This window comes from Diadema setosum, chromosome 10 (assembly GCF_964275005.1).
Source record: "Diadema setosum chromosome 10, eeDiaSeto1, whole genome shotgun sequence".
Classification (NCBI taxonomy): Eukaryota; Metazoa; Echinodermata; class Echinoidea; order Diadematoida; family Diadematidae; genus Diadema; species Diadema setosum.
Window position 1 is genome coordinate 34,098,010 of NC_092694.1, and position 27,930 is coordinate 34,125,939.

A 27,930-nucleotide genomic window follows, 5' to 3' on the forward strand; every position below is an offset into this window, starting at 1 on the left:
CACCATAAGCATAACTGTCATGACAATCAACATACCATTATCATCTATCTACAATTATCCTCGTGCTACGTTTATACGACTATTAAAAAGTGAATACAAAGTCATTACATAAAACTATAAACCAGATATATACTGCGAGAATTATCAAGTTGTATATATTGTTCGCATAAAATGTCCACAGCGACAGTGACAGTAGTACGTAGTCTTACTTTGTTAATAACGTCCAAAGAGAATTGTGCGATATCTCTTTATAACCTATGTAGAATGCGATAAAGCAATGTATTGTGCTCTAAATGAAACTTCTTCCTATAAAATATCGCCTCACATATTAATGATCCCTTACGTAACCATGTTACCGATCGTGACCTGGCATACAAAACAGTTCATTTGCACGTGGGTAAGAACATACATGTTTTTGGTTACGCCTAGATGATCACTAATACAAGTGATCTTACTTTGTGCAATCTTTGGTTGAAAGCAAAATGAACCCATTGCTTTCTTTTTCCCTTTCCTCTATTTTAGCTCTACGCAAGTCATCCCTCCCTTTTATTTTTTTTTTCTACATGCTAATTGTATGGTATCAACAAAGTGTGCACAATATGTACATAATTATATGCGTACAACCATAATGATCGATGCAGGAACCAATAAATCAAATCAATCTACTTATCTAGGTCATGCATAAATTTTGTTAAGGAAGTTATTATTCAGCCTTTAGTTTTTGGTGTTCTGATGGCGTTGATAGAGGATCACACCGATGCTGCAGACCAACATGGCGGACAGAGCGACGTATACAGTCACGGAACTCACGGACGTACCTGATGAATAGGGAGAGCGAAGCAAGGACCAAAAGGTAGAATCATGATGGACATCTCACTTGTTAACCTTAATACTTCTTTTGATAACGAAGGTGTTTACCTTCAGCAATATTAGAAAATGAAACAAGTGTATGGCAATGCAATTTAAAGGTAGGGAATCCCATTTGTATGCCTTAAATGAAGAGTCGTATAAATACAGTGGTATGTTGAAGAGAGTATCATTTTAGAAACTCCCATAAAGTATTGAAAGTGGAAGGTAACATTTAGCACATTTTTATTGACCGTTAGATTTTGAATTGAATTTTGGTCGGGGCTCGCCGTAAATTCCAATACATTACTAGGCTACCTTTGCAGACCCATGCACTGCATGTGTGTCCATCATGTATATTTTGTGAAGAAAGTTCATCAAAATTTACAAACATTTCTATATACATTCTTGCCACACACTCTATATGTTATTACATCAGCTCTTATACTTTTGGATTTGTGTTTATAGATAAAAAATACAGAAGACTGCAACAAAAAGGCTTAAGTGTGGCTGACACACAGAACTACTGAGTAGTTGAGTTTTGTGCATTACTCAAATTGTAGATTACTGTTGACTTCCAAATGTCCAAGCAGTGGCCTAAACAAGTCCCCTGAGGTTCATATTTAATGTTTTGCTGCATTTTGGGAGGTCTGTAAAAGGTATCCCCTACCTTTAAAGTGTAGTAGCATTCGTTTCAGTAATCTAAACATGCCAACATAATACTATTTAAAAGAATGTGTCAATCTTTAAAGACGACCTTATCCAGTGAGGTCGCTCTGAACATTTCATATACAGTTATTGTATGTCCAAAAAAAAAAATAATAAAATCGGATTTTCGCATTGATATCACCCAATATGAATAAACCGTCTAAATGCTACTTCAGGGTCTTAAAACATAACATCCTACCTCTATTTTGCAAAATACCCCCATTCAGTTTGGTTAAGCAGTCACACAGAAATGTGAATTGCTGTAAAGTATGCCATGAGTCCCCTAATTTTTCAAAGTGTAGCACTTGGATGCTCTTGGAACTGCATATTAGTGTGTGAACACAATAGACAGAACTTGGAGGGAAGAGATTGCTGACATGCTCTACAAAATTCCTCATTTCTCTTTAACCACAGAAGCAAATCAAAGGGGCTTTTTGTAAGATGTGGGCGATGAGTTATAGTTTCCTACCTTCAAATTGTATTTGGATTGATTTATCATTCTCAAAGTTATCGTTGCGGAGAGCACCGTTCTAATTTTTGGGATATACGATACATATTATATACATAATTATAATACACCCTCAAACCCTTACGCACATACGCATAATACATGGAATTTTGACGTCACGTAAAAACATATCAATGGAAATATAAAGTGATTTCCACACAATTTTATCTTTATTGAAAATACACAATACACATAGACTATAGTTACTGGCAAAATCTTTAAAGACTGAAAAGGATGAGGATTTCAATTCATTCCCTGCCAACACTGGGGCACATTCAAAAACCACGAATACCATCGATCTGCGAATACGTGCATCGAAGATGATGCTCACTGGTAAGACAGGGCTCGACACTAATGGTGGCCCGGTGGCCCGGGGCCACCAAAAATGAAAGTCGGGCCACCAAATTTCAAAAAAGGGCAAATATGGTGGCCCGCCTTGGGCCACCAAATTTTTTTGAAAAGTATGTCAATAAATTCGTAACTTTTTGCGCCGGAAATTAGCAGTCAAATTTGTTCAAAGGATGGATGAAAAGGATTGAATGAATGCCTGAGAGCGAGTGTTGCAAGTTTGTTAAAGTTTATTTATGAGTAGATATGTCCAACTTCTAATTCTTACTATCATAAATCTTAAATATTTGACTCATAAAAAAAAGGACTTTTAATGTTTTTTTATTGTTTTTTTTTCGGGACACCAAATTTTTCTCTCGGGCCACCAAAAATTAGAAATTTAGGATTTTGGTGGCCCCGTCGGGCCACCAAACAAAAAAGTTAGTGTCGAGCCATGGGTAAGTGATAGATTTTTCGACTGTGTGTATGAGCACTATGTCTTACACAGATATCACTGATTAAGCTTAGCACGATATAAAAACGTTGATTCTCGCAGAATTTGATATATCCGAACAGGGCCATTTTCCCTCTCCAGTAATTTCTAAGCTATAAAGTCTTTAAAGGAATGACATAATTTTGGTTGAGATGGGGGGGGGGGGGTTCATATTTTAGCTTTTTGCGAGTTAATTATCGACCACTTGTGAAATATCAAGGAGTATACCATTCTAAGAGGAATGTAATGCTAACTTGATGAAGACCAGCTTTGAAATAGCTGAGGTATCCAAAAACATAATGACACAAATTGGTTTTAATAAGACGTGGGACCCTCCCTTTATCAAGATCTTTTGTCTTATATCTCAACCCTTTCTAAACCGATTTTCATCGAATGAACTTTAAATTGCTCTTAAAATTGTATGCTCTTCCAAAATTGATAGATTTCTCATTATCTCCCAAAAATTGGAAACCTGAATTCCCATCTCAACCAAAACTATACTATTCCTTTAAATGTAATATCATTCCACTGTTACTCCCTCAGAAGGTAATGACATGCTTGTTCATAGTGCAAGACAGGACGGGTAGAAATATGTTGTGTTTCCCTTTTATACTTTTTGTAAAGTTTTCCATATGTGACGTCACAAATTGTTATATAGAACTATAAAGTTTCCCAGCCTTTCAATTGATTGTAAAATTTTACATAGTCTTTCAAACTCATGTTCAGGCGATCTTGAATATGTATACACTGTAAAAACATGGGTGTTAGATTTAACACCACGGGTGTTAAATCTAACACCGATCAAACTTCAATAAAGGACCACACCCACAGGTGTTAAAAATGCACTGTGATGGTGTTGAAAAGTGTTCACCTGACACTTCGTGGTGTTAATTTGACACTGTACCAGGTGTTATTTTGACACTGTACTGGTGTTAATTAAAAAATGACACCACATGGTGTTGATTTGATACTTGTTGGTGTTAATATCAATGGTTTAACACCCGTCCAGCTTCAATAAGGGACCACACCAGCTGGTGTTACTTTGGTGTAAAATTATTTTCACATTTTTTCAAAAATCTAGTATTTTAATGTAAAATTCTTGATCGTCTTGTTTAAATTAAAAATCAACAAGAAGTGCAGTTACTAAGAAACTCTTCAAAAAACAGTTTAAAATTTGGAAATGACACCCGGGGGTGTTAATTTAACACCATAAATGAGCACCAAAAATTTAACACCAGCTCGGTGTTCACTATTTAACACCGGACTTTTTGCAGTGTACTAAATTTGAATTTACATTCACTCCATCTACATTATATATTTTGATTTCATCCCACTTTAATTACAATTAGAATATATGATACTCCACTACCCAGCGCTTTTAGATTACAGTAGGTCTCCTGTTGAATCAAGAGAATTCTTCGTCACTCTCTCCCTTTCTCTGATCAAATATTGTACAACAATAGGATCAAAGATTATCGGATCCTCTGGAAAGATTGCAATTTTTGTTTTTGTGTAATGCAATCACTTTACCTCATCACCTTCTGTGCTAGCTGAATGGGAAAATAGTGGTATCAGCACTTTCAACTCTACTGTCATTAGAAAAACAATATAGGTAAATAAAAAAGCCTGCCGTAAGATTTCTCACTGGTTCTCATTACATTGTACTTAGCACACATTGAATGTTTGTTTGATGATTTGAAGACTCTTAGAATCTCCAATAAACATGACAAACAGCAATGTTCGTCTATAAATAGAACAATAATCAACTCCTTTTATCATTTACAGATGATTTTATTTCACACTTCAGCATTTACTCATATCACCGTATTCTTTCTTCAAATAAAAATTCTTAGGTAAAGTTAGCTGTTGTTTTAGGTTGTATTATAACTCCTAAACACCATCGTTTCTCTGAACTTAACTGAAATCCTGATGTGTTAATTATTCAAATATGCGAATCCTGCTTTCAAAGATATTAAACTGCATCTTTTGACAAGAGAACTATACTATAGCAAAAGCAGGGGGTCTTTCCTTAACCATCTCAATTGGAATCTTTAACAATCAATACCTTTGTCGCTCTCGGTGAAGAATGGTCCACTTGACAGGAGGTAAGCGTTAGCAGGGTTCCGATTCGAATACCTTTTGGCACGTGGGCCAGAACGGTCCGAAGTATGACAACTTTCCAGTCGATCGTTCTGTTGGCATGCCAGGACGTTACAGTGGATGTATGTCTGTCAAATAACCCAATGAAAAATCGACTACATTCAATGACGAGTGATATCTAATACATAATTACACAGAATATAACAAATCAAATTTTAGACAAAGTTTTCAAAATTCCCTCTGCAAGACTTGGATCGATCTGATGACCAAACTGTTATAAGCCGTTCTTTGTAGTCTCGACAGAATACCACGGCAACTACAATAGGGTCCTATCCTCCTAATGTGAGTAAAATAAGTGAGCGAATGAAAAACTTTAACCTGGTTAATCTGTAGTTTGTTTGTTTTTCTTCAAATTACCATGAGAGGTCCATTATCTACTGCCGATCTTTCACTTCCTTTCAACTGACGGCTTTAAATGCACTTTTCTCAAAAACATGTTATACGAAAGGGAGTTGGGCAGACAAGTTATTAGTTTTTGGTTAGTATCCTGAAAAAGGAGCTCCCTTACGATAGTCAATGATAACGTTATCCTAGGAAGATGACTCCCCCCTCCCCCCACCCAAAAAAGGATAGACGTTAAGATTCAGTACGTCCAAATGTTAAAAGCAATGAGATCCATAATGTCAAAAATTGCTGTCAAGACAAGTAAGAGGGGACTTACTTTGCTACCTCTTGGTCTCCAAAATCAGGACTTTAGACTTTGCCTACACAGAGAAGTAGTTCATTCACCATATTATTATTATTACAATCATACCTATCACGTTCATCATCGCAATGCGACGTGATCATGGAAATAAACGCTGAAAGATTCTCACCACATCTGTGACGCGATTGATCTTAAAGGTCCTGACGGAAAACGCCCTCACAGTAGAGTTGTTGATGTCATAGATTTCCACGTTCGTCGATACAGCCAGTCTGCAATTAATTTAGCCATGTATTTCATACTGAGTAATGATAAGAAATCATTATATCTGCAGACTCTACTCAAAATGTCTTGGAACGACTTGAATTAAAAAATATATATATATATATATATATTGACTGATATTGTTTATTCAGTATCGTACAGACTGGGTAATTTCTATACTCATCTTTTTTTTTTCATAAAAGTTATTTGCTATTCAACTAACCAACTAACAACAAACCTTGCTCAAGTTTTCCTCTACTTGCAAACCTATCAAGACTTACTTTAAAGGGCTCTTAAAGAATGAATTGATGAATAATTTGAAAAAAGTAACGATTTGAAAAGTATATTTTGAATAGTCTGTCTACATATAACTAAGATGTATTTAGAAATAAATTTCGTTTGTATTATACTGATAACTGATAAATGTATATTGAAATTATTTGTATCTCCCGACTGACCCGTTTTCTATCAGATCCCGGTAACTCCGATCTGCTGGGTCCGGAGAATGCGTCGCCCAGCAACGCTTGTTGAAGGCGTAAAGGTTCTTTATGGATGCGATTGTTGTGCCCAGGAAGACGGTATCACCTTCTAACACCTTGATAGTTTGGATTCAGTGAACCATTGATTTGATAAGTAGTTGAGGTAATCCTATAACATAAGGGTATCAAAATGAAACGCTACCGATTCACTCCAGGAAACCGACGTGGAGTGAGAAAAAGCTGCAATAGTAAAACGTATTAGTGAAAGTTTGAGAAAAATCGGACAATGTCTTTAAGAGGTATGAATTTGTAAAATCTCCGTGCCGGCGTTGGTGGACAACGCCGGCACCGAATTTTAATTTGAATTTTGGATATGAATTTGACAAGAAGACTACCAAAGTTTATGACGTCATAATGGACAACAATATCAAGAAAATCTTGGAATAAAAAAAAAACGATCGGTATAAAAAGAACACATTTCTTCAACTTATTGTTGGCATAATAATGTTCATATGTTCATATTCCACCTGCTTCCTAAAAGAGATACGGTAAAGTCAAGCGTACTTTCATCATTCTAGATAAGTGAAATATTTTTTAATTTTCATTACATTTCTTTATATTTCCGTCCATAATGACGTTATGAAGTGTAATATTCTCCTTATAGTAGCGAAACTTTAAAATGCCTGGATTTATAAACGATTGTCAATCAATATTCAAGTTTGAGCTTTGGTTTCCTTTGAGAAGCAGAAGCTACGTCTCGTAAATTTCTTTCTTAAATATCATCACGAGTTTTCTGGAGCAGCACGCTACTGACATAACAGCTACAGTGCACTCCCGTTATAACGAAATGCTCGGGACCGGCAGTATTCTTTCGTTATAACCGAGCAAATACAATATATAACGAAAACAAGGACGCCACACACATAAATTACTGTATATCATATTCTGTTTGTTGAATACTCATCATACGCTGGAAAGCTATGTGAAATGCGATGGTACCTTTTTAATTTCGTTTAGATGTTACATTTAAAAGAGAGCATAAAGTTGTTTGTATTGTCACGCATGTATAGAAACTGATGGTTTAGGATGCGGTTACAGTTCGCTATTCCAAAGGTCCGTTTCTTACTAAAATTCGTTACTCCGAAGGCTCCTAATTCCGAAGTTTCTCCATTCCTGGGACACCGAAGGTTTGCTCATCTGAAGCTTCGCTCTTCCGAAGATTCGTTATTCCGAAAGGTCATAAATTAGATAGAAATATATGGTTCGTTTTTCCGAAGGCTCGTTGATCGGTAAATGAAAATTTCATTTCCATACTTACGGACATTTAAGGTGTATCAGAATCTGTGTGTTTTGTAATAAAGAGCTTTCGGCACAATAAAACGAATAGTTTAATTTCAGATTATTGTATTACAATAACGCAAGTTCCCCTCGGAAACTGTGCGTGACACACGGAGCGAACACACAGTGATGTGAAGCGTTCGCCCATGCAGAGACGCCATAAATGCTTGTTCTGCTACGTATGTTCGAAAGCGATTCGCATTTCGTTATAACGGAGTGCATTTCTTTTGTTTTTCTTTGTCAGTGGCGCTCGGAAAACACTTCGTTATAACGAAAATTTTGCTATAGCCGTGTTCGTTAAAAGCGAATTTTGTACCATAGACTTTGATGGCGATAATGTATTTTGGGACCAGAAGATTAACTTCGTTATAACGAAATTTCGTTATAACCGTGTTCGTTGTAACGGGAGTGCACTGTATAGCTCTCCTGGTGAAAAGGGTTTAACTATTAGTCATCAACCATTCTTCTCTACGATTGAAATTACAATCTCCAATTCACAACAGGTATTGCAACATACTTAAGAATCTCCCTTCACATATTAATGCTGTCTTGATCAGATTAACTTAAATTAGTATTACAAGCTGATGCAGGGGACCTGTTGCGGGGGAGCCGGTTCCGGAAGAGCTACGTCAAAAGTTTGACTAGTGAATTGTCGAATAGCAATGGTGAAATTGCCATGGCCAAACGCCTCTGTGAAAACGGACACAGACGACTGGGCGATGTATGAGGTGTGGATGAGCTGTCTGCGCTTCACCGTGCAATTGACTATGAAACTCTGCATAACCCCGCTCACATCCTCAATCTCATTCGTGAAGAAAAAGTTCTCCTCGTCACTCTGAAAATGCAAAATGTTTGTATTAGAGTTATCTTTTTTTTTTCTTGATTTACATGATTGCTTTTGTGACTTCTTGCACATGGAAACGCAGAGAAAGATGGAGAGAGAGGGGGAGAGAGAGGGAGAGATGAAGTGAGAGAGAAAATAAGTAAAATTTGATGTGACATGGATATACGTTGCATGTCTGAAGCAATAATCTATAACATTTTACTTGCCGCCATCTTTCATTTTTGCCGCAGGTCAGATCAAGGTCACTTTGAAAGACCAAGGGTAGATATCCCCGGCCGTACAAGATATTCTGTGAGTCGACACTTTTTTTATCTGCAATGTATAGCAGTTTACGAGCCTCATTAGAGTGTCGTTTTGTTGACTCTAGTAGACGAATAAAATGATAGATAGAAATAGCTTCACAATTTCAAAGGGCATTTTTGGTACAATTTCCACACAGTAATTTACAAAATATGAATTACAAAATATTGCAGAATCACAGTGGCAGGACTGATTCAAAATCATTACGTCGCGATGTTTTGGACTGACAGTTAAAGAAGAAAATATTGGCATACATAAAAACGTTGATATCATCGCAGAATAAGTAATAACAACTATAATTTGTTTTCTTACATGTCAACAAAAAGACAGGCTTGATTAAGCTGATAACAGTTTCATAAGTCCTATCTGATTGTCGGCACATGTTTCCGCCAGACGTTGTCATATTTACCGCTATGCGCGTTCCACACTCCTCGAAAGATGTTGAAAGGCCGACGTAGTCAGAGTTAACAGCGTAACTATAGCAACGAGAACGGGAAAAGCGGATCTGGCTAGGAGCCGAGACTCGGTAGCTTTCCCTTTTGAGGAGTATTTCCATTCTGCCGTTATCACATGAGACCTTCGGAGCTGCCAGTGAGAAGAGATTCCAACAGAAAAAGTGAAGGAAACGAAGGATAGCAAGTAACAGTAACGATATTTCACAACCACAACAGAATTACATGATAATAAACTGATCGTAGTTGCACAGGGAAATTTTTTATTATTATGTTATGTGATGCTTATAGATTTGTAATAGTGCGTTTATAAATATCAAAATACATACAATGCTGATCAATGATTACCGTCGTATTGGTCATCGCAGGGTCCGAACTGGACGTCATCCACTCCTATGACGCTACGCTCTGGAGTACCGACCACGCCTTCGAAGATGAAATGCCCCTCACCCAGTCCAGAGATTATTACATCGCCTAGCTGCCAAAATGCTCCCTGGTCTCCCCGCTTAACCCAGACGACCGAGGAAAAACTTTGATTCGTGAAGTGCAGTTTGAGAATGGTGTCGCTGGAGACCCCCGGCATGATGAAGGCAAACCGTAGACAGGTGGCAGTCGTGCTTAGAGTGTTGGTATCTGGACTTGTGAAGTTAGCTCGAGCCCCGTCATCCTGTGTCGTGCCGTTGATGAACATACTGTAATCTCCTGACACACACACGCACACACACGCACACACACACACACACACACAAACGTACGCACAAAATGTACAATAAAAGAATTTATGTCGATGGTAGGTAACAGATTAGTTTCATAAAGCAATATGCCTTTAGCAATTTACTGATTATACCTCGTTCTCTGATTATGAACAAATGATTCATGACTGTACTTTCCTTCGCGAGCATTTGTAGTAAGAAAGACAATTTCTGTTTCAATAGCTTACAAGGAGAATATGTTCGGAGCGTGGAATTGTGAAGAATCTAGGAAGTCACTCCCCTTGGCTCTGAAAATAAAACGTAGTCGCTTCAAATCTTCAGTTATACATCACATAAGGTACATTTTACATGTACCTCAGGTACAGTGTGCCCTGGTTAAAAATGCCCCTGTAATCTAGCTTTTGTTTCGTAGATATTCTAGGTTTTCTACGGTGCAAGCATTGGCTGAAATAAGATTGGTATTTCCACTTACCAATAGATGGACCATTCTCTGAATGTCTGCTGACGTTACGTGGCAGCCGCAGCCAGTCAAAATCATCCTGGAAAGCCTGACTCCACCCACAAAGATTGGAGCCAAAGTTGTCGAAATCGCAAGTCCATTGCGATGGATCTGTAGCAACACAATGCTGTCGCTCAACATATGATACGTATAGTTATTTTTAATGCTAAATACGCTATACCAACGCCTTGCATTCATTTTACGTCGTTTGTGACACAATGTATGGTTCAGTGGTCCGAGCAGTTACGATAATGAGCCATCAAAACAAACGAAACCGAAAGTAGGGGAAGTCTTTTCTCTGATAAAGAAGGGGCATTATTTGACTGCGTAATGTATTAACGATTCTTATAAGTTTAATCTCTTCTGTTATACCAATAGGCCTAAGTATTTTTAGGCAATTTGTTGCTGTCGTTGACGTTTTGTTATTATTTAGAGTTACTAAAACCACTTTAACAACACGAATACACTCTCACAGGTGCATACAGAAAACAGAATCTCTGGTACATTGGCCTTTGGTGTCAGCTCGAGCTATATGTAATCGTGAAATCAGCCACTGCAAAGGCAAGTGTGAAACTTCTCAGAGGATCTATGGCTGCTAATATAAGATGATCCCTTTTATACTAATTCGCGAATTTGGTAAAACAGTTTATTATATCTAACCTTTTAGAGACGAGACTACGCAAATATCTCCGGCATCGGAGAAGATCCGATGACCGACGTATCGAACCTCTCCTGAGGTATCGTTCATGATTGCAATGACGTCAAGGGATACTTCTGTCAAGTATATATCTCCACTGTGCCAGGTGAGTCCATAGAAACCATTCCTAGTCAGCAACAGGGTTCTTTCGCCACTCAATAAATCCAGAGATTCGATCCTGTTGGCACTGTCATCATGCCAATACATTTTGGTACCTGCATAGAACCGGACGTGAAATGGGAAGAGCATTAGTTAAGACAATATTGAAAGCATCCTCCACGATAAACAACAGTTCTCTTTCTTTATCATTCTGCTGAAATCAATTAAAGAAACTGTCTAGAACTTTTTTTTTTAATGATCATCATGGGAACACTGTTATGCCCGTCTGTAGGCCTATATTACAGTGCCTACACCATTTGTTTTGTTTGTTTGTTTGCTTTTTTGTTTGTTTCATTTTTCATCTAGGAAGATGGTTGGATAGCCCATGTTCAGCTGCAATAGCTGGACTTCCATGGGGTGGAGTTTTATGTAGGGTGGGATCAATTCACCGGGTTAAACACCCTGCTCTTTGCGATGAATAAATGAAGTGGGATCTTTGACGTGAATGAGTTGTTAAACATGGAATCTATATTTCATGTCCTATCCGAGGGACATGTGTCTGTATATTCCATTTCGTGAAGCCCGAGTTCATATTTTTCAATGAACAAAATGGAACTCTACTGCAAAATAAATAATCTTCAGCATAAATCCCAATTTAATCAGAGGTAAATGAAAAAGACACACATACACGGCATAGGCTAACTAAATTCAAGACTTCTTCTAAATTGAAAGCAGTTTTTTTTTTTTTTTTTTTTTTTTTTTTTTTTTTTTTTTAAACACGGTTGCCTATTCACGAATTCGAATGACCGACGAGATTCCGTGGCCAGCTTGATATGAATTTAAATTTTCATTGCCGAAATGCGTGCTCCTCTCTTAAATTTGAATGCTCCGGTAGTGAATTAGAATGCTCCGACAATGAATTTGAATGCTCCAATAGTAAAGTCGAATTACCGGATTTTAGATTTCATTCCTGATTCAGTGCTGCAAGCGTGGAATGCGTGAAATCGAATGCTCCGAATAGGAACTTGAATGACAAAAGTATAAAATTGACCGGGAAAACCTATATTATACCATTAAGTCATATTCATTCAAATACATTGCATTTTTATTCAGTGGCAAAAAAACAAACAAACAACCATGATATCCCTTTTAAAAGGCCCTTAAAGAGTTGTCTGATAGCAACACAATGTTTGTACACACCTTCATTGTTAAAAGCGAGACCACGAATGGCACCAATTTGAGTTTCAACAACGTTCTTGGGTTCAGCGCTGAGGGCGTCTATGCTTATCCTTTGAATGGATCCTGGGTTTTGGACTCCCCAGCAAAGTTCTCTGGAAGATGGCAAACCAAGATTTACTAACAGTTACAGTTCTCAGAATCACCTGTAAGTCTCCCTTAGCGTCCATACTTTTCCCCTGTTTTAATTAATACACGTACATTGCCGAGGATATGTTTATTCAATCCCAACCGGGCATTAGTCCTAAAATTTGACCTTGGGCCCGTTTTATAAAACTTGTTATCAGTGACAACTGCCACATTTCTATGACAAATTTGCTCTCAGCCAATCAGATGCAAGGATTTTCAGTAGCTTGACACAACTATGACAACTTGTCACTGATAACAAGATTTATGAAACGGGGCCCAGGTTTCTCTTCGTAGCTATAGTACATTATTTTGTGTAATCACGCTTAATTCATATCAAGGAATATGGTTTCAGTAGCATGATTTACATTTAGGTGTCAGGAGATTAGCTTTTAGGGTGGATATATGATTTTTTTTTTTTAAGTTGGCGTCTCTGACTGCATAAATCAAGAATGTTAGAAATAAAGTTATGATCTGCTCATTAGCTTCCAAAGATTTTTCACGCTCTTTGCAAATGGTATACGAATAAAACACAGGTGTCAGTACATTGGTGGAGATGCACTCGAGGGCATTTACAACGGTGTACCATGCACGAGGCGAAGCCGAGTGCATGTTGTAGGGCATTGTGAATACCCGAGCTGCATCTCCACGAATGTGACAAAATTTAATTGTGCATTATTTGGTTTATAAAATGGTTTTACGATTTTTTTTTTCATTTACTTTTATGGGGAAAATGCCAGTCAGCTGCCTGAAAAAAGCTTGTTCAAGAGCCAACAGTTTATTGCCACTTAGTCTACTGTCAGATGGTCCTTTTCCACGATCGTCGAACACCACTATGGCTAAACTCATTTGGTCTACTATCAATTTCATTAAATGTCCGTTTGGTCTAATCCTAACTTGGTCTAATGCCCAGTTTGGCTAATTTTCATTTCGTCTAATGACCAGACGGTCTAATTTTCATTTCTTCTGCTTAGATTTTTTCTCACTTCGTCTAATATCATTTGGTCTTCTGTCAGTTCGTCTAAATTCCATTTAGTCTAGTTATCATTTGGTCTATATAGACATTTGGGCTAACTATACCTCTTGGTCTACTGCCTGATTGGTCTAAATCACACGAGGTCTATTTGGCAGTGAGTCTGCTCCCATTTCATCTAGATTTCCAGTTAGTCCACTAGCCAATTCGTCCAATTAGCAATTTGTCTACACACCGTTTCTGCCAATCACCTTTTTGGTCTGATTTCTTTTGGCCTTATTTCCGATAGGACTTATTCAAACTCTCTCTCTTTCTCTCTCTCTCTCTCTCTTCGTCGACAACATGCAAATAACACATAATATGTACATGTATATTACCGACTTGCCTGTCATTGAGGTGTCTTTCTTATGTGGTATATTTACAAAATGAATTGTGATTTCATCTGTCTATTTCTGCATGCATGTTCTAATTTCTATATTCATCGCCAGGGATTTGGCTCATAGTAATTCAAGGGTTTGCGTTTGACTACTATGCCCATGGTACCTGGTTTGTGGGAGGTTTTAGGGCAACTGATTAAAAAAAAACATTTACTCACGCCACATCAAGGCTTAGTAACATGAAATCAATAGATAGTCAAAACATGATGGTTGGAAGTTGTCGTTTGTGCATTTTTTCACTATCCCATGTTTGACTGAAGAGAGAAGTCTAATGCAAGCTTATGTTGACGTTGTAGCTATCCAACGTGCACATTAGACAAAATGTTCATTGACCAATGGTATTTAGACCAATTAGACATTAGACCAACTGGCTAGTAGGCTATTTTATTGATAAGTAGCTCATGTGGTTATTAAACTGATTGATAAACTGCCGAAATGGATATAGCCTTATCGTGGTTGGAACCCAAGTGCAGATCAGACGAAATAGTAGTTAGACAAAATGGATATTAGACAAACTGGAATTAAACGAATCAAATATTAGACGGACATTGGAATTGACCATGTGGTGTGTGACTTTCAATGCCCAGTTGCTATGCATTAGGCTTCTTATCAGAATTTGAATGAGTTGGTTGAATTTTACTTTTGCACAGATAATACCTTCTGACAAATACGTATTCACATATTCTTTAAATCATTTCCTTTTCGTTAATGCTTTGATGACTTCTTTGGATTGCACAGAAGACGAATTCGAATGAAAGAAAATGAATTTGAAATCGTATTCCTCAAAATATATGTGACCCGCTACAACAAAATGGTCCTAAAGTCGCGCACGGTCGAAGCCGTGAAAATCGAGTTTGAAGTTAGAGCATCAAAATTGGTCAAAACTTACGATTTTCTGAATTTGACAAATCATTAGAGTCTGACATATCTTCTATCATCTGTCGAAATTTTGAAGCAAAATGATGAAAGGAAAGACCAAAAAATAGCGTTTTTCAGGGCCATGTTTTTTTGTTTTTTTTTTTGGCGTTTCAACGAAGCAGAAACTGGTTCGAACATTTGGATTGAGCGCCACACATAGGCTCCGCCCCTAACAACGACCAGAGTGAGCTCATTGGTCAGTTTGCTGCTTGCCGTTAACCGAAGCGTGAAGCTCGCACACTGCCCAGTCGACTGGTGCGTGCGGGCGGGTTGCGCTATGCCTTGCCGCTTCTCCTGACATCCTGGTCACTGATTGGTCGGTGAGGAGACCGCCGACGCTGTGTTTGAATGAGCACTTCGGGGGTTGCTAGGGCTTAACTTCTATTGTCCGGAGGTGAATACTGACTTGCGTGTCTCTTGATTGTGATTGCGTCGCAAGGAGAACTTTTAGGGCGCTTATCTCGAAACAGTGATTTCCCAGACGTCTTGACATGCTCTTTTTTAAACATCGATATCTCCGCAGCCGATTATTTTTATGAGATGTGTTATACAATGTATATCAATGTAAAGCAGAAAGATTAGGGAATTGTGTCATGCAATTTTCAAATAATCGACCTCGCCCGACTTTAGGATCATTTTGTTGTATCGGGTCACATATGTTCTTCTTTATTCAACTTCAGGCCAGTACTTTAAAGATGTTGAAAGGCTTTTTTTTTTGGTAAGGATAAGAAATTTGAATGACATTTGAATGTTCAAACCTTAAATCTTAAGCACGCGGAAATAAATTTGACCCGTAATTTGATTTTTTTGTTGCACAAGCAACAAACTTTAATGAACGAAGAAGAATTCGAATGAAAACTTTCAAGGAGCTGACAACAATTAATTGTGCGGAAAAAAAAAAACACACACGAAAAAATGACTGCAATTGACTGCAAAATAGGCACTCTTCGTTCACATCGAAGCGAAAAGAACATGTCTATTTTTTTGAAGGAGTGCTTCACTTATCTTTACCTTTCTACATACTTCCCTGTATAATGTTTTATCATAATGTTCTTTGTTTGTTTTATTTCCCTTGTTTCATCCGTGAACCATCCAGCAAACAAAAAATAATTTACTTAAAGATAATAAAGTTTTGGTACCTCAAAATTTTCTCTGAGTTTCCTTGTCTTAGTTTGTGTTTCAGGTTAAAGTACCTTTCATATAACTAGCACTGTGAGACTTACTCGCCCCAAAGTGCTCTCATGTCTTAGTAATCATGCAATAATGGTTTCGTACCAGAGCAGAGCGGGCTCTGGAAAATTCGAACGAGCCGTTAGTTTGACTCGACGCGGTACCACGATAATCAATATACACGTATTGTACGAAACCATTATTGCATGATTACTAAGACATGAGAGCACTTTGGGGCGAGTAAGTATCACAGTGTTAGTTATATGAAAGGTACTTTAACCTGAAACACAAACTAAGACAAGGAAACTCAGGGAGACTTTTGAGTTACCAAAACTTTATATTATCTTTAATTTTCATTGAATACTCATAACTGATAAACTGAAGTAAAATCTCTGCAAATCAGTCAAAACACAGACATGACAAATGATTGTACCTACGGACCTACCCTCTTATGGGATTAATGATAACTCCGTATGGGTGCCTTTCTGATAAAGAAACTAAAGTTCTTGCCCCTGATCCATCGTAATTCACCACAGCTATTTTGCCAACAGAGGAGAAATGATCACTCCAGTATACCCTTGCCTCACTGGGATCGACTGCCACTCCGAAGGGTTCTAAAAAAAATCACGTGTGCCTTTGTAGAACAATTTAGCTTGTATCAAGATTTATGGCATACAAGATGAAGTGCAGCAATTAGTGAATCATTTACTAAGTTAACGATGAAGACGATAATATCCATTCCCACAAGCTAACATACAATTAATATATTAACTACCTGGCATGTTTTAATAATTCATTTGAAATTTTAACTGAAGAAAATGACACATGCAATCTTCTTCATGATTACCTTAATGACTGATCACTGATGACTATTATCTTTGCGATGAACACCCTTAAAAATTGTCAAAATTTCTTTACATTAATAACGCCTTCCAGAAATAAGAACACCATTGCCGAAAACCCTGAGCTGGCTCATTGCATGTATAAAATTAACATTATTTCTATAACTTAAAGTAAAAAGTTGGTGCCATAAAGTGAGATTTTGGCAACAAGCTTGTTTTAGCATGTGTCCGATATACAGTATGTCCCCCAAATAATTATAACGGGGCCCTCCGCAATGATATCTTTAAAAAAATAGTGAATCAATCTAAATACAAATTCAGGGTATGAAACTATAACTCATTGCCCACATCTTACAGAAAATCCTATTCGATTTGCTTCAGTGGTCAAAGAGAAATGAGGTATTTTGTAGAGGATGTCGGGAATCTCTGCTGTCCAAATTCTGTCTATTATTCACACACAAGAGCATTGAATTGCTAAAATTGGAAGAATGAGACTCATGACATGCTTTAGAACAATCCACATTTCTCTGTGACCGCTTAACCAAATTGATTGGGGTTTTCTGCAAAATAAAGCTAAGATGTTATATTTTAAGACCCTGAAGTAGCACTTAGACAGGTTGATCATATTGGGTGCTATCAATTCGAAAATCTGATTGTAATTTTTGGGGCGACTTACTGCAGTATGTCCCTCAAAAAATTACAATCAGATTTTCTCATGTGGATTGTTGTAAAGCATGTCATGAATCGGATTCTTCGGAGTTTAGCATTTTGATGATCTTGTGTGTTAATAATAGACAGAATTTGGACAGAAGAGATTCCCGACATCCTCTACAAAATTCCGTATTTCTCTTTGACCAATGAAGCAAATCGAGTGGGGTTTTCTGTAAGATGTGGGCAATGAGTTATAGCTTTATACCCTGAATTTGTATTTAGATTGATTCACTATTTTTAAAGATATCATTGCGGAGGTCCCCGTTGTAATTATTTTTGGGACATACTGTATATTCGTGTTTTTTCTTTATGGTTTAGTCCTATTTCGGGGGCGCAGAATCCCAACCTTGCATCCTTGAGAGTTTTGAGATATTCAAGATGGCCACCAATGTGGCCGACAAAATCAGAAATTCCTGTATTTTGTGGCCGTCCATTATAGCAAAACCAACAAAAAATCGCCGCCAAGATTGAAGGCCTACGTGAGGACTGAAAATAGGTGAAGTGGATGAACCTATAGTCAGTTTCGATTCTTATTTTCTGAAAAAGCAATCCTTCTTCTGCATAGGGCCTATATTTAGTTATTGAATTTGTGATCATAAAAGGAATGAGAAGCTGTGGATTTTTCTCAGTTTTTCCACAACACCTTTTTCGGAAGAAATGTGATTAGATGTGAATCAGAGGCTCCGTTTCACTTTTTGAAATTCTTTACACGGTCTTCTCTTTCAATTACTCCAATAACTTCTGAAAAGATAACTCTACTGCTCTGAAAGTTAGTAATCGTAAATAATAAAATGTCAAAGTGTGCAAAAACTCAGCGCAATCTGTTAATCTCTTCATCGCTGTTGCACGAGAGATTTTTTTTTCGATCGTTGCACAGAGCACAACTTGGTGAAATTAAACACTTAGACTCTTCTCTTTTTATAAAGCTTTTTTTTTCCCCAATGAAAACTTCTCCAGGGTGTGTAAATGCTTTCCATAATTTAGACAGGTTAGAAAAGTCAATTTGTATTGATTATACATCGTTGAAAAGCTTTGAGTATGCTTTTTTCAGCATCTGCTCCTTTCAGAAATCTATGTCTAACGCATCTTTGAGGGTTTTGACATATTATCAAAGGTTTTTGATGGCCACTTTGGAATATCTCAAATTCTCAAATATATAAGAGTTGCATTAACCAGATTTGGATTCAGCACCCTCAAATAGGTCGAATTTTCAGCTTATCTTCATTTTAGTCACCATTAAACAAGGAAAATCTTATATGAAAAATTCCACTTGTAGCGGCCATTTTGGCTATCTCAAAACCCTCAGGGATACAAGATTCGAATCATTTAGATTGGGATTCAGCACCCTGATTTTTATTTTATTTTATTTTTTTTTTGAGGGGGGGGGGGTTGAGGCGTTATTAAGTTTGTTACGCACTATAGTAATTGAGTGGGATTAGTGGGAGCTAGCATTCTACTGGTCAATTCACCCCACTTTAGCCCAAAAGGTTGACCCCTCTGAATTACTGGCACCATTCTAATTACATGATGAAAATGTCTGGACGGAATAGAAGTTGCCACAACATCCAAGAATCCCCCCACTAAAACAGCCCTTGCAGGTTGAGTTTGCCCAATACAGCGTGTGGATAGGTATAGGCCTACATAACGAAATTAGAAAAGCTGACAAGATATGACAGTGGTCAGGGGAAAGAGTTTGCCAAATTGCCCCCTCGTATTAAAACCGCTAACCGCCCCAACCACCCCCCCCCCCCCACGCAGGTTTAATCGTTAATTTACCCAAGATTACATTCGGACTATAGAAATGGTATTACATTTATTTTAGGCCTATAGGCCTATTATCTGGGGGGGGGGGGCCAAAGTCAGATTTGGAGCCTAATATTGTTTAACCGTCTGCCAGGTATTTTTGATGGTTCCATCCTATTTCGAGGGTGCTGAATCCGAAACTGGATGATGCTCCTGCATCCTTGATTGATTTGAAGTATTCAAAATGGCCGTAAAAATCCTATATATTGCCATATAAATGATAAACAGTCGAAAATGTTTGATGGTTCGAACCTATCTTGGGGGTGCTGAATCCCAGTATGGATATGACAACTTTTGTATTAGTGGAGTTTTGACACATCCAAGATGGCTTCCGAAAATCAAAAATTTGATATGAAGTATGTATAAATTGGATACAATTTAAAACAAATTAATGGTTTACCCTATTTCGAGGATGCTGAATCCGAATCTGGTAAATAACATACCAAAGAGATTAGAATAAGGACACAACTGTGAGCTATAATGTGCAAGTTGCGAATGCCTTAAGTGGTTTTTGTTTTGTATAAGGGAGGGGGCACACAACATTTAAATAGATATGTGCTGTATATCTGGTATTTCTGTATGGAATATTAAAAAGATATCATATACTATCCTACACCTTCCTTAGAATAAATTGGTACATGAAGTAACACAGTCATGTGAGTGTTGATAGCTAATGTGGGTAAATTTGTGGTCAGTGGGGGGGGGGGGGAGGGGAGTGGGTGTGTCAGGGGCGATTTGTCAACCGCTTTCTTGTGATCAGATATATTCTCTCAACTTCTCTAATCTTATTATTTAGGCGTGTACCTGTAGTAAAATACCATGTTTTAATTATCCGAAGACTACATCGGGAAAATTAAACCCGCAGAGGGTTGGTTAGGGGTTCCCAAGGAGGTGATTCGGCAAACCCCTTTCCTAATCAGATATCTTGTCAGCTTTTCTAATTTCCTTTATGCAAACCTACACCTGTCCGCACGCTACATTTGGGTAAATTCAACCTGCAAGGGGTATTTCAGGGTTAAGGCGAGGGAGGGGGTAGTCGGCCCCAACCAGATATTTGGTCACATTTTATGTTTTTATCATGTACACACTTCTTCTGACCAATTTTGGACCATGGGTTCCATTGGGCAAATTTAACCCTATGGGGTCAGGCTGAAGTGCACTTTTTAATGACGAGGGTGGCCCTATAACTCTGAGAGGTCAAGCTTTTTTTGATAAGTGGGGTAAATTGACAAGTAGCTACCGTAGCTCTTCACCTTTATACCCTGTTTTATCTGTCATGGAAGGTCAGTTTACTTATTTCCTCCATCGCTGAATATATTGTTTCTTCTTCTTGCAAAATTAGTATCAATTATTTCATACAGCATTCTTGAAGAGGAAAATTGACAGAAACAATACATCACTCATAATTTTTGTTGCTTTATCTGTTAATTTTTACACGATAAAACTATACGTTTTAGCAGGGTTTAATCGCCAGGGTAACAATAACACTTGATAACCAATGTCCCAGGGGCTAAAGACAGTTTGGTGTTGCTATCATAATCACATTTTAGTGGAACACTGTTTTACATCGTTATGATTATTAACTATTTTTGTTGCCATGACAAAGTGTATTGTTCCTTTTTAATGACATCATTCGTGCATAAACTTTACATTGCATTTGAAAAAAAAAAATCTTATCAGACGAATGAAAGACTAATCAAAAACTTGTACCGCTTTGGATCATGTTCCCTTTTTCTTTTTTTAATGATGGAAATTAATAAACTATTGAATTGAGTTGAACTGAACTGAATTGAATTAAATTGAATCGCCGCCTTCTCCTTGTGTGTTCTGCGATGTACAAGACATGCTTTCAGATTTCACGTCAAATGATACACACACACACACATACCGACACATCATCATTATCATTATCATTCATCCCATGCCAATTCAGTTGATTTTTACACACTGCCATATCTATAGAAAATTAGATTTGATAGCTGGATACTTTTTGGTAATGGCAGATTTCCATATCTCTCATAGCATTATAGGCGTACGTTCAACTCTTCAACTGTTTGTTGTTGAGTCCTTGTGTGAAAAAACAAATATGGAAAAAGGAAAATCATGCTCGCATCGGTAAGTTTGTTGATTATTTTTTTTTTTATGTTACGTCTTATGTCTCTTGAAACAATCAGAGTAACGTCTGATCCGTCGAGGTGAGAGCTCTGAATTCGTCCTGGATTCCCCGAGTGCGTCCAGAAGAGAAGTTGGCGAACAGGGTCAAAGTCAAGGCTCCAAGCGCTACCAGCGTCCAAGAGAGGCCCTGGGAGTCTTGTGTATGAGATATTCCTGAGGTTAGAGGCGTACACTGCTCGTCTACTGCTATCCGCCACCAGCATGAACTCTTCTATAACCATCGTATAGATGAATCAGTACAGTAAAGACGAGGAATACCGAATGTAAGAATTCTAGCTGAATGAAATGCCTGTTTTATGTATGTATGTATGTATGTATGTATGTATTTAGTTATTTATTTATGTATTTATTTATTTATTCATTTATTCATGCATTTGGAGGGGGAGTAGGTACAATTATCACAAATTGATAGGAACAAACGAAATGCTTTGATCAACACCATTATATAAATAAACAGGATGTACACATGAGGAAACAATAAAATATCATACTCTCTGGTGAAAAGAAAGTGCGTTGGTCAGTGGAAATACTGGAACCCTTTTTTTTTTTTTTTGCTAAAACATGTTCGAATCTTTAATTAAACTATGAATGTAAATTGTAACCACTTTTGGTCATCGGAAGAAAAGTGAAAAAAAAAATGAGATGAGGGTGAGAGGAGCAAGATGGGGGGGGGGGGGAGATTGGAGATGGAAAGGGGGTTGGAGGGGAAGAGTGCTGAGTACTTGGTTCGAACTCATGTTGCATGATGCTCTTACCTCCCAAACTCCATCGCAAGTTCCCTAGTGGGGTGCGGGTGCGTGCAGAAGGAGAACAGACGTGTGCAGAAACAGAGGCGGAGAGACATAGAAAAAAAAATCAACCGTTAGAAGGAGGCCTGTTGTTTCGTCGCAGGCTAAAAATATGTTTTCGTTGCATAACAACTGAGAAACTTAGGTCGTACTCATGTTGAGGAAGCAATTCGCCTGCGCAGCAAGAGGATAATGACTGGTTGGAAACAGCTACTAAAATCATCTAAGGTTTCTTTTAATATAGTCCAGTCAAAATATAAAATGACCCCCAATTAATTGCAACAGAAATGATTCTACTGGCATTTGACCTGGAAGAGCAACTGAAATAACATATCAATAGTTTCAAAGAAATCGAGTGGTGGATCAGTACCTAATTTGCATAAATTGAAAATGTCCGTGATACAACCTATTTATGCCTATATATCTGGACATAAAACCCGCAGAAAATAGATTCTGGTGTCTATACCTATTTTTTTATTTTTTTTTTGGGGGGGGGGAGGGGGAGGGGGGAGGGGAGGTTGGGGTGGGGAGTCAAGGAATACAATTATGATATTAGCAGTAACTTTCAATCTTCCGTATTTACATTTTCTTCATATATTTGCATATAATTAAATTCAAAATGGCAAACATGTTGCCTCTGGAGGCTTATATCTCCAAGTTTAATCTGTGAAAGGTATACCCAGTGATGGTGTCTTTGGTCTTAATTTTTCTGCTGGGAATCACTGATGTAGAATATGTTCCACTTAGGAATAATTACCTATAAGTCACTAAAACTTTGCATAATATATATATATATATATATATATGTAAATCTATTCAAATTATTACTGTGAATATACTTTCAGATAAATATGAATACAAGCTGCAGAACGGTAATTGTACTGTGATGTCTACATCCACGATTTTAAAGGCAGAAATTGTTAAACTACCATTCACAACCTTAATGATTATCCTTACACCTAGTTCCATATTCTTGTATTGATTAAAAGTATTGTATTACATTGTACTCACACTTTCTTGAGATAAAGCCTCAGAACAAAAAAAAAAAAAACAACAACAAACTGTAAGCAGCATCGCATACAACAGATTTTTATTTATCTGTAGTCTCAATTTAGCTTCCAAAGTGTGCTCAAAAGGTACCCAAATATTAAAGTCTCAAATTATGATGAGGTAGGAATCGTTAAAATATGTCATGATTGCATGATATTACATGTAATATAATATTCGTAATTTGCTTATACTTGGGTCTATGTTGCAATACTTCTATTTCTTTCTCGTTTTTGTCAAAGGGGAGGGGCACGTCATCACAATTATGATTATTCATGAGCTACTCTACAAAAGTTTCATGAGTTTGAAAATTTGTATAGAGGATGTTCTTGTCATATCAGGGTACCTTGTCACTCACTCACTTTCTGAGTAAAAGACCCAGGAGTCCAGCCCTCCTCCGAGTATCTCAAGTTCACCATCCATGCACTCTTGCAGACTAATACTTGTGAGAAAGGAAATAGGAAGACTTTGGGAACCTCTAGGGCCATATCTGGAAGCCTTCGGGGACCTCCAGGGCCCAAGGAGGCATGATGTCTATATATATTCATGACACTAGCAATAAATGCAACTGCAATACTAAGTTTGTTAAAAATTTGGCCTTGTGTTTTCATAAAGATGATCAGAAATCAAAAGTGGCCCCAATAATTTGGTGCCAGCCCCAAGGCGACCGCACCTAGATCAGATTTTAGGTGACTTTGGGAATCCCGTGGTCTATGTTGGGGGGGGGGGGGGGAGGGGTGTGGATGGTACCAATTTTACCAATATTCTACCGACCAAGTTTTGAAACAAACTGAAAGCACCTTTTGTGAAAATGAAAGTGTGAAAATTGATCCCTTTTGGGCAGTAGCCCCGAAGAGGTCACCTCTGGATCTGCCATGAACAATCTTGAAAGTATGCTAAAACACTCACCGATGTGTTTGCTCAATACTGGTTTTATGAAAGCAGCAACTGAACATGCTGAAGAGTTTGTTCGCAAAAACCGATAAGTCCATTTTTGAAGATTTTGAAGTACGGTCTCTGCCATAAAGTACAAAATAATACCTTTTAAATGATAAATTGGTCACTACGTATAAAGATACATTTTTGAAGTTATGGTCAAAAGAAGCAAAAATCTTTCTTATTATTCTCTTTATATTTCTTGACCTTTAATCGCAAATACCTCCATTTGGCAAAAATGGACTCTTCAACTCTAAATTCAGTACGTGCCCACACGTACAAAAATATTTGTGCAATATTTCAAAAAGAAGTTGAAAATGCGAAAGCAAACTATGCCGTCTCCAAGATATTCAACTATGCAGTCTCCAAGATATGCAGTCTCCAAGATATTCAACTGTGTACCTTATACCTAGCTCTGTTACACCTGGATCTACAATTGTTGTTGGTTTTTTTATGTGTGTGTGTGTGTGTGTGTGTGTGTGTGTGTTTGAGAGAGAATTTTTTTCTTTTTAATGATAGATTCCTTAATTTTGGGGTTCATGGACTTTTTGGACATGGTGACTATTTCAACACCTTGATAGTCCGCTTTGGATGACCAGCCTAATTTGTTGAGAATCTGTTATTACGTGGAGTTTTTTAAGAGAATCTGAAAATGATTTTTGAAATGTATGCATGACTGACGCCAGATAAATGATGCCTATTTGCAATACTAGCTCGCTTTCTTGAGCCGTTGGCTAAGATGAGTTTAAAATCTAATGATTAAAAGTTACTTGATTTCAAGAAAACTTTCTTCCATTTCCAGTACATCATTTTCATTTCCCTACTTAAGGCATGTAATGTGATCTCTGAATATATAGATCAATAATAAAAGTGTAAACCAAGTGAACTCGCTTACACATATAGTGTTCCATGCTTTTACAAGAAAATGTGGACTAGGTAATGTGAAATTTCAGTTGATTAATTTAAATCAAACAGGATCTCGGCTTCATTTCGCACAGACGTAAAGAAGTGTGGTAAGTCTCATGTTGTGAACTGCGTCGATGTCTTTCAAGAATGGTACTTATTCCTAGTCACCAATTAGAACAGCATCAACTGACCTCTTCACACATTTTAGACATATAAGATTATAAGTGCCTGATCTACAATGACCCGCATCTTCCAGTGGTATGTGTGCAGTCAAGTCTGTTTGCCTGCAATCTGGCTGTGAATCACAATGTTTGACATTTTTCAGTAGTCACTGGGTGAAATCGCGCAAAAATATGACGAAATCCACTTTCATACAAATTATCACGGTCATATATGCCTACGTTCCGTTGCTCATTGACAAACATGCGTTTACCAAAAGTTTTGCAACAAAACACACAAGTATCGACTAAACATGAATGGAAATCATCACAGGTAAGAAAAAAATGTTTGGAAAAAAATTCTGCTGAATGATTTAAGACCAATTTTTGTGTGACGTAACAACACTTTGGAAGCTATATGAGAGATAAATGAAAATAAACGATACATAAATGAAAAAAAATAGTATTACGATATAGACACATGTAGGCATTTACAATGAAGGAAAATTATTAGATTACATGCAGTTATACGACATATTTAAAAAATTCCTGCCACATGAAATTTTCAGAGGTTTTCTGAAGAAAATGTAATGTAAGTAGTACAATTCTTTTGAATGAATGGTATTATGCCAACATTTTTGCCTTCAAACTCGTAGTTGCAGGCATGAAATGCAACGTTCTGCAGGTTGTAAACGTGTATATCTGTATAAACTTGAGTAAACACGACACTTATTTTGAATAGATTTATAAAATATAAATTTATGCAGATCTTTACCGACTTATTCCTGAGTGTACTACATTAATGATTGTTTTGATAGCAGTAGAATTAAGACCACAAAAAATGGAACCATTTACAGATGAAATATACGGAGATACAGGCTTGCACAGGCAATATGACGGCCATTTTGCATGTAATTATATGCAAATATATTCAAAACCTATACATAAGGATGTTTGAGAGTTGCTACAGATAGCATAATTGTATTCCTTGACCTAAAAAAAAAACAATAACATAGGTTAATACACCGGAATTTACTTTTTGCCGGTTATATATCCCGAAATATATATAGGCATAACGGCTATTTTGAATATATGCAAATTAGACACTGACCCATCACTCGAATTTTAGGGAACTTTGAATATGTTGTTTGTTTGTTTGTTTGTTTGTTTGTTTGTTTTTTTGGATAGGTCTTCCAGGTCAGAGGCAAGTGGAATCGGTTCTGTTGCAATTAGGTTTGATAGCTCTTCCAGGTCAAAGGCAAGTGGAATCGATTCTGTTGCAATTAGGTTGGGCTTAACATGCTTAACCCACTTTTTGTCGAATTTTGACTGGACAAATAGCCGTCAGGTTCTTGATATTGTTGTGTTATTTGCAAGCTAACTTTGATTTTATTTGTCTCTTTTCTCTTCCAATGTGGCGTCCTCCGTACTTTCAGAAATGTGTTAAATTGTGGTCCGTCAATGAAGTTTAGTGTGGCATGTCATTAGAAAAGAAAATGCTCCCTCTGAAAAAGGGAAAAACGGAACTCAATTGACATACGACTTGGAAGCGTTCTACATTCACGTTACGGCAAGGCATTATAAAGGTGCCTTTGGAAGCCCGAATTGATATTGCTCGTGACAGTATTCAAAACGTTGTAAAATCCTTTCCACAGTTACAGTTACCATTCGCGTTTTCTGTCAATCTCTCTTACTATTCCTTTTTCTTTGTGATAGATTAATAATTAACTAACAATTATCTCGTCCAGATCTCTGTAAGATACCCACACTCAAGCGTCAAGGGACACGATGGGCTAAGAAAACAAAGGTAAAAACAAACCTAAACAAAACATGTAAAGCCTCTTTCGTGCTGAAGCCAGATTCTTTTTTCTTTAGATAGAAAATGTCATAAATATAATCATCCGTTCGTCTGTCTCTCTATTTTTGTCACGTCTACATGAAAAGAGACAGAAGATCTATAGAAACATGAACAAATATTCAAATATGTTCTTACAAAAAAAGTCTAAATTTGATAAAGCCCCCACAACGAGACATGAATGGTTTATTTAACGTTTAAATGTCATGATTTACAAGTCTCACATTACGTTAAGCGAACATTCTCTACAGCTTAGACAATCAAGACACTATCTTTCTTCCAAGTTAAAAGCACAAGAGAAAAAATAAGAATAATAATTCGTCATTCGGTCAAAAAGTTGGTAACGATGTACTAAATACTTGATGAAAAGATTACAACCTTTTTTGAGGCTAAGTGACAAGATACTTACCGTGAACGCATGGACTATGGTAGAGTAGAAAGAGGAGAGTTGTGGCAAAGACTGCTGTAAACATCTCAAC

General features: G+C 37.3%; 1 protein-coding gene across 1 annotated transcript; it reads right to left on the reverse strand.

Annotated features, from left to right (window-relative positions):
• On the reverse strand, window positions 1–27,924 carry LOC140234281 (uncharacterized). The gene is made up of 14 exons (XM_072314341.1): window positions 27,861–27,924; window positions 22,517–22,540; window positions 21,736–21,972; window positions 16,676–16,844; window positions 12,571–12,701; window positions 11,235–11,486; window positions 10,548–10,685; window positions 9,711–10,064; window positions 9,320–9,495; window positions 8,362–8,601; window positions 6,408–6,544; window positions 5,858–5,957; window positions 4,948–5,110; window positions 1–818 (listed from the first exon to the last, which is right to left on the reverse strand). Exons 1-14 carry the CDS (start codon window positions 27,922–27,924, stop codon window positions 715–717), a joined length of 2,289 nt encoding a protein of 762 aa, XP_072170442.1. The 3' UTR covers window positions 1–714.
• Between the last annotated feature and the right edge of the window lie 6 nt (window positions 27,925–27,930).

Coding starts and splice junctions, on each gene's coding strand:
- LOC140234281 (XM_072314341.1), bottom strand. CDS start 27,924: ATGTTTACAGCAGTCTTTGCCACAACTCTCCTCTTTCTACTCTACCAT. Junction 10,065..10,547: donor AGAGAATGGTCCATCTATTG/GTAAGTGGAAAT, acceptor TGTGTGTGTCAG/GAGATTACAGTATGTTCATC. Junction 819..4,947: donor CTTCACCGAGAGCGACAAAG/GTATTGATTGTT, acceptor CCTATTCATCAG/GTACGTCCGTGAGTTCCGTG.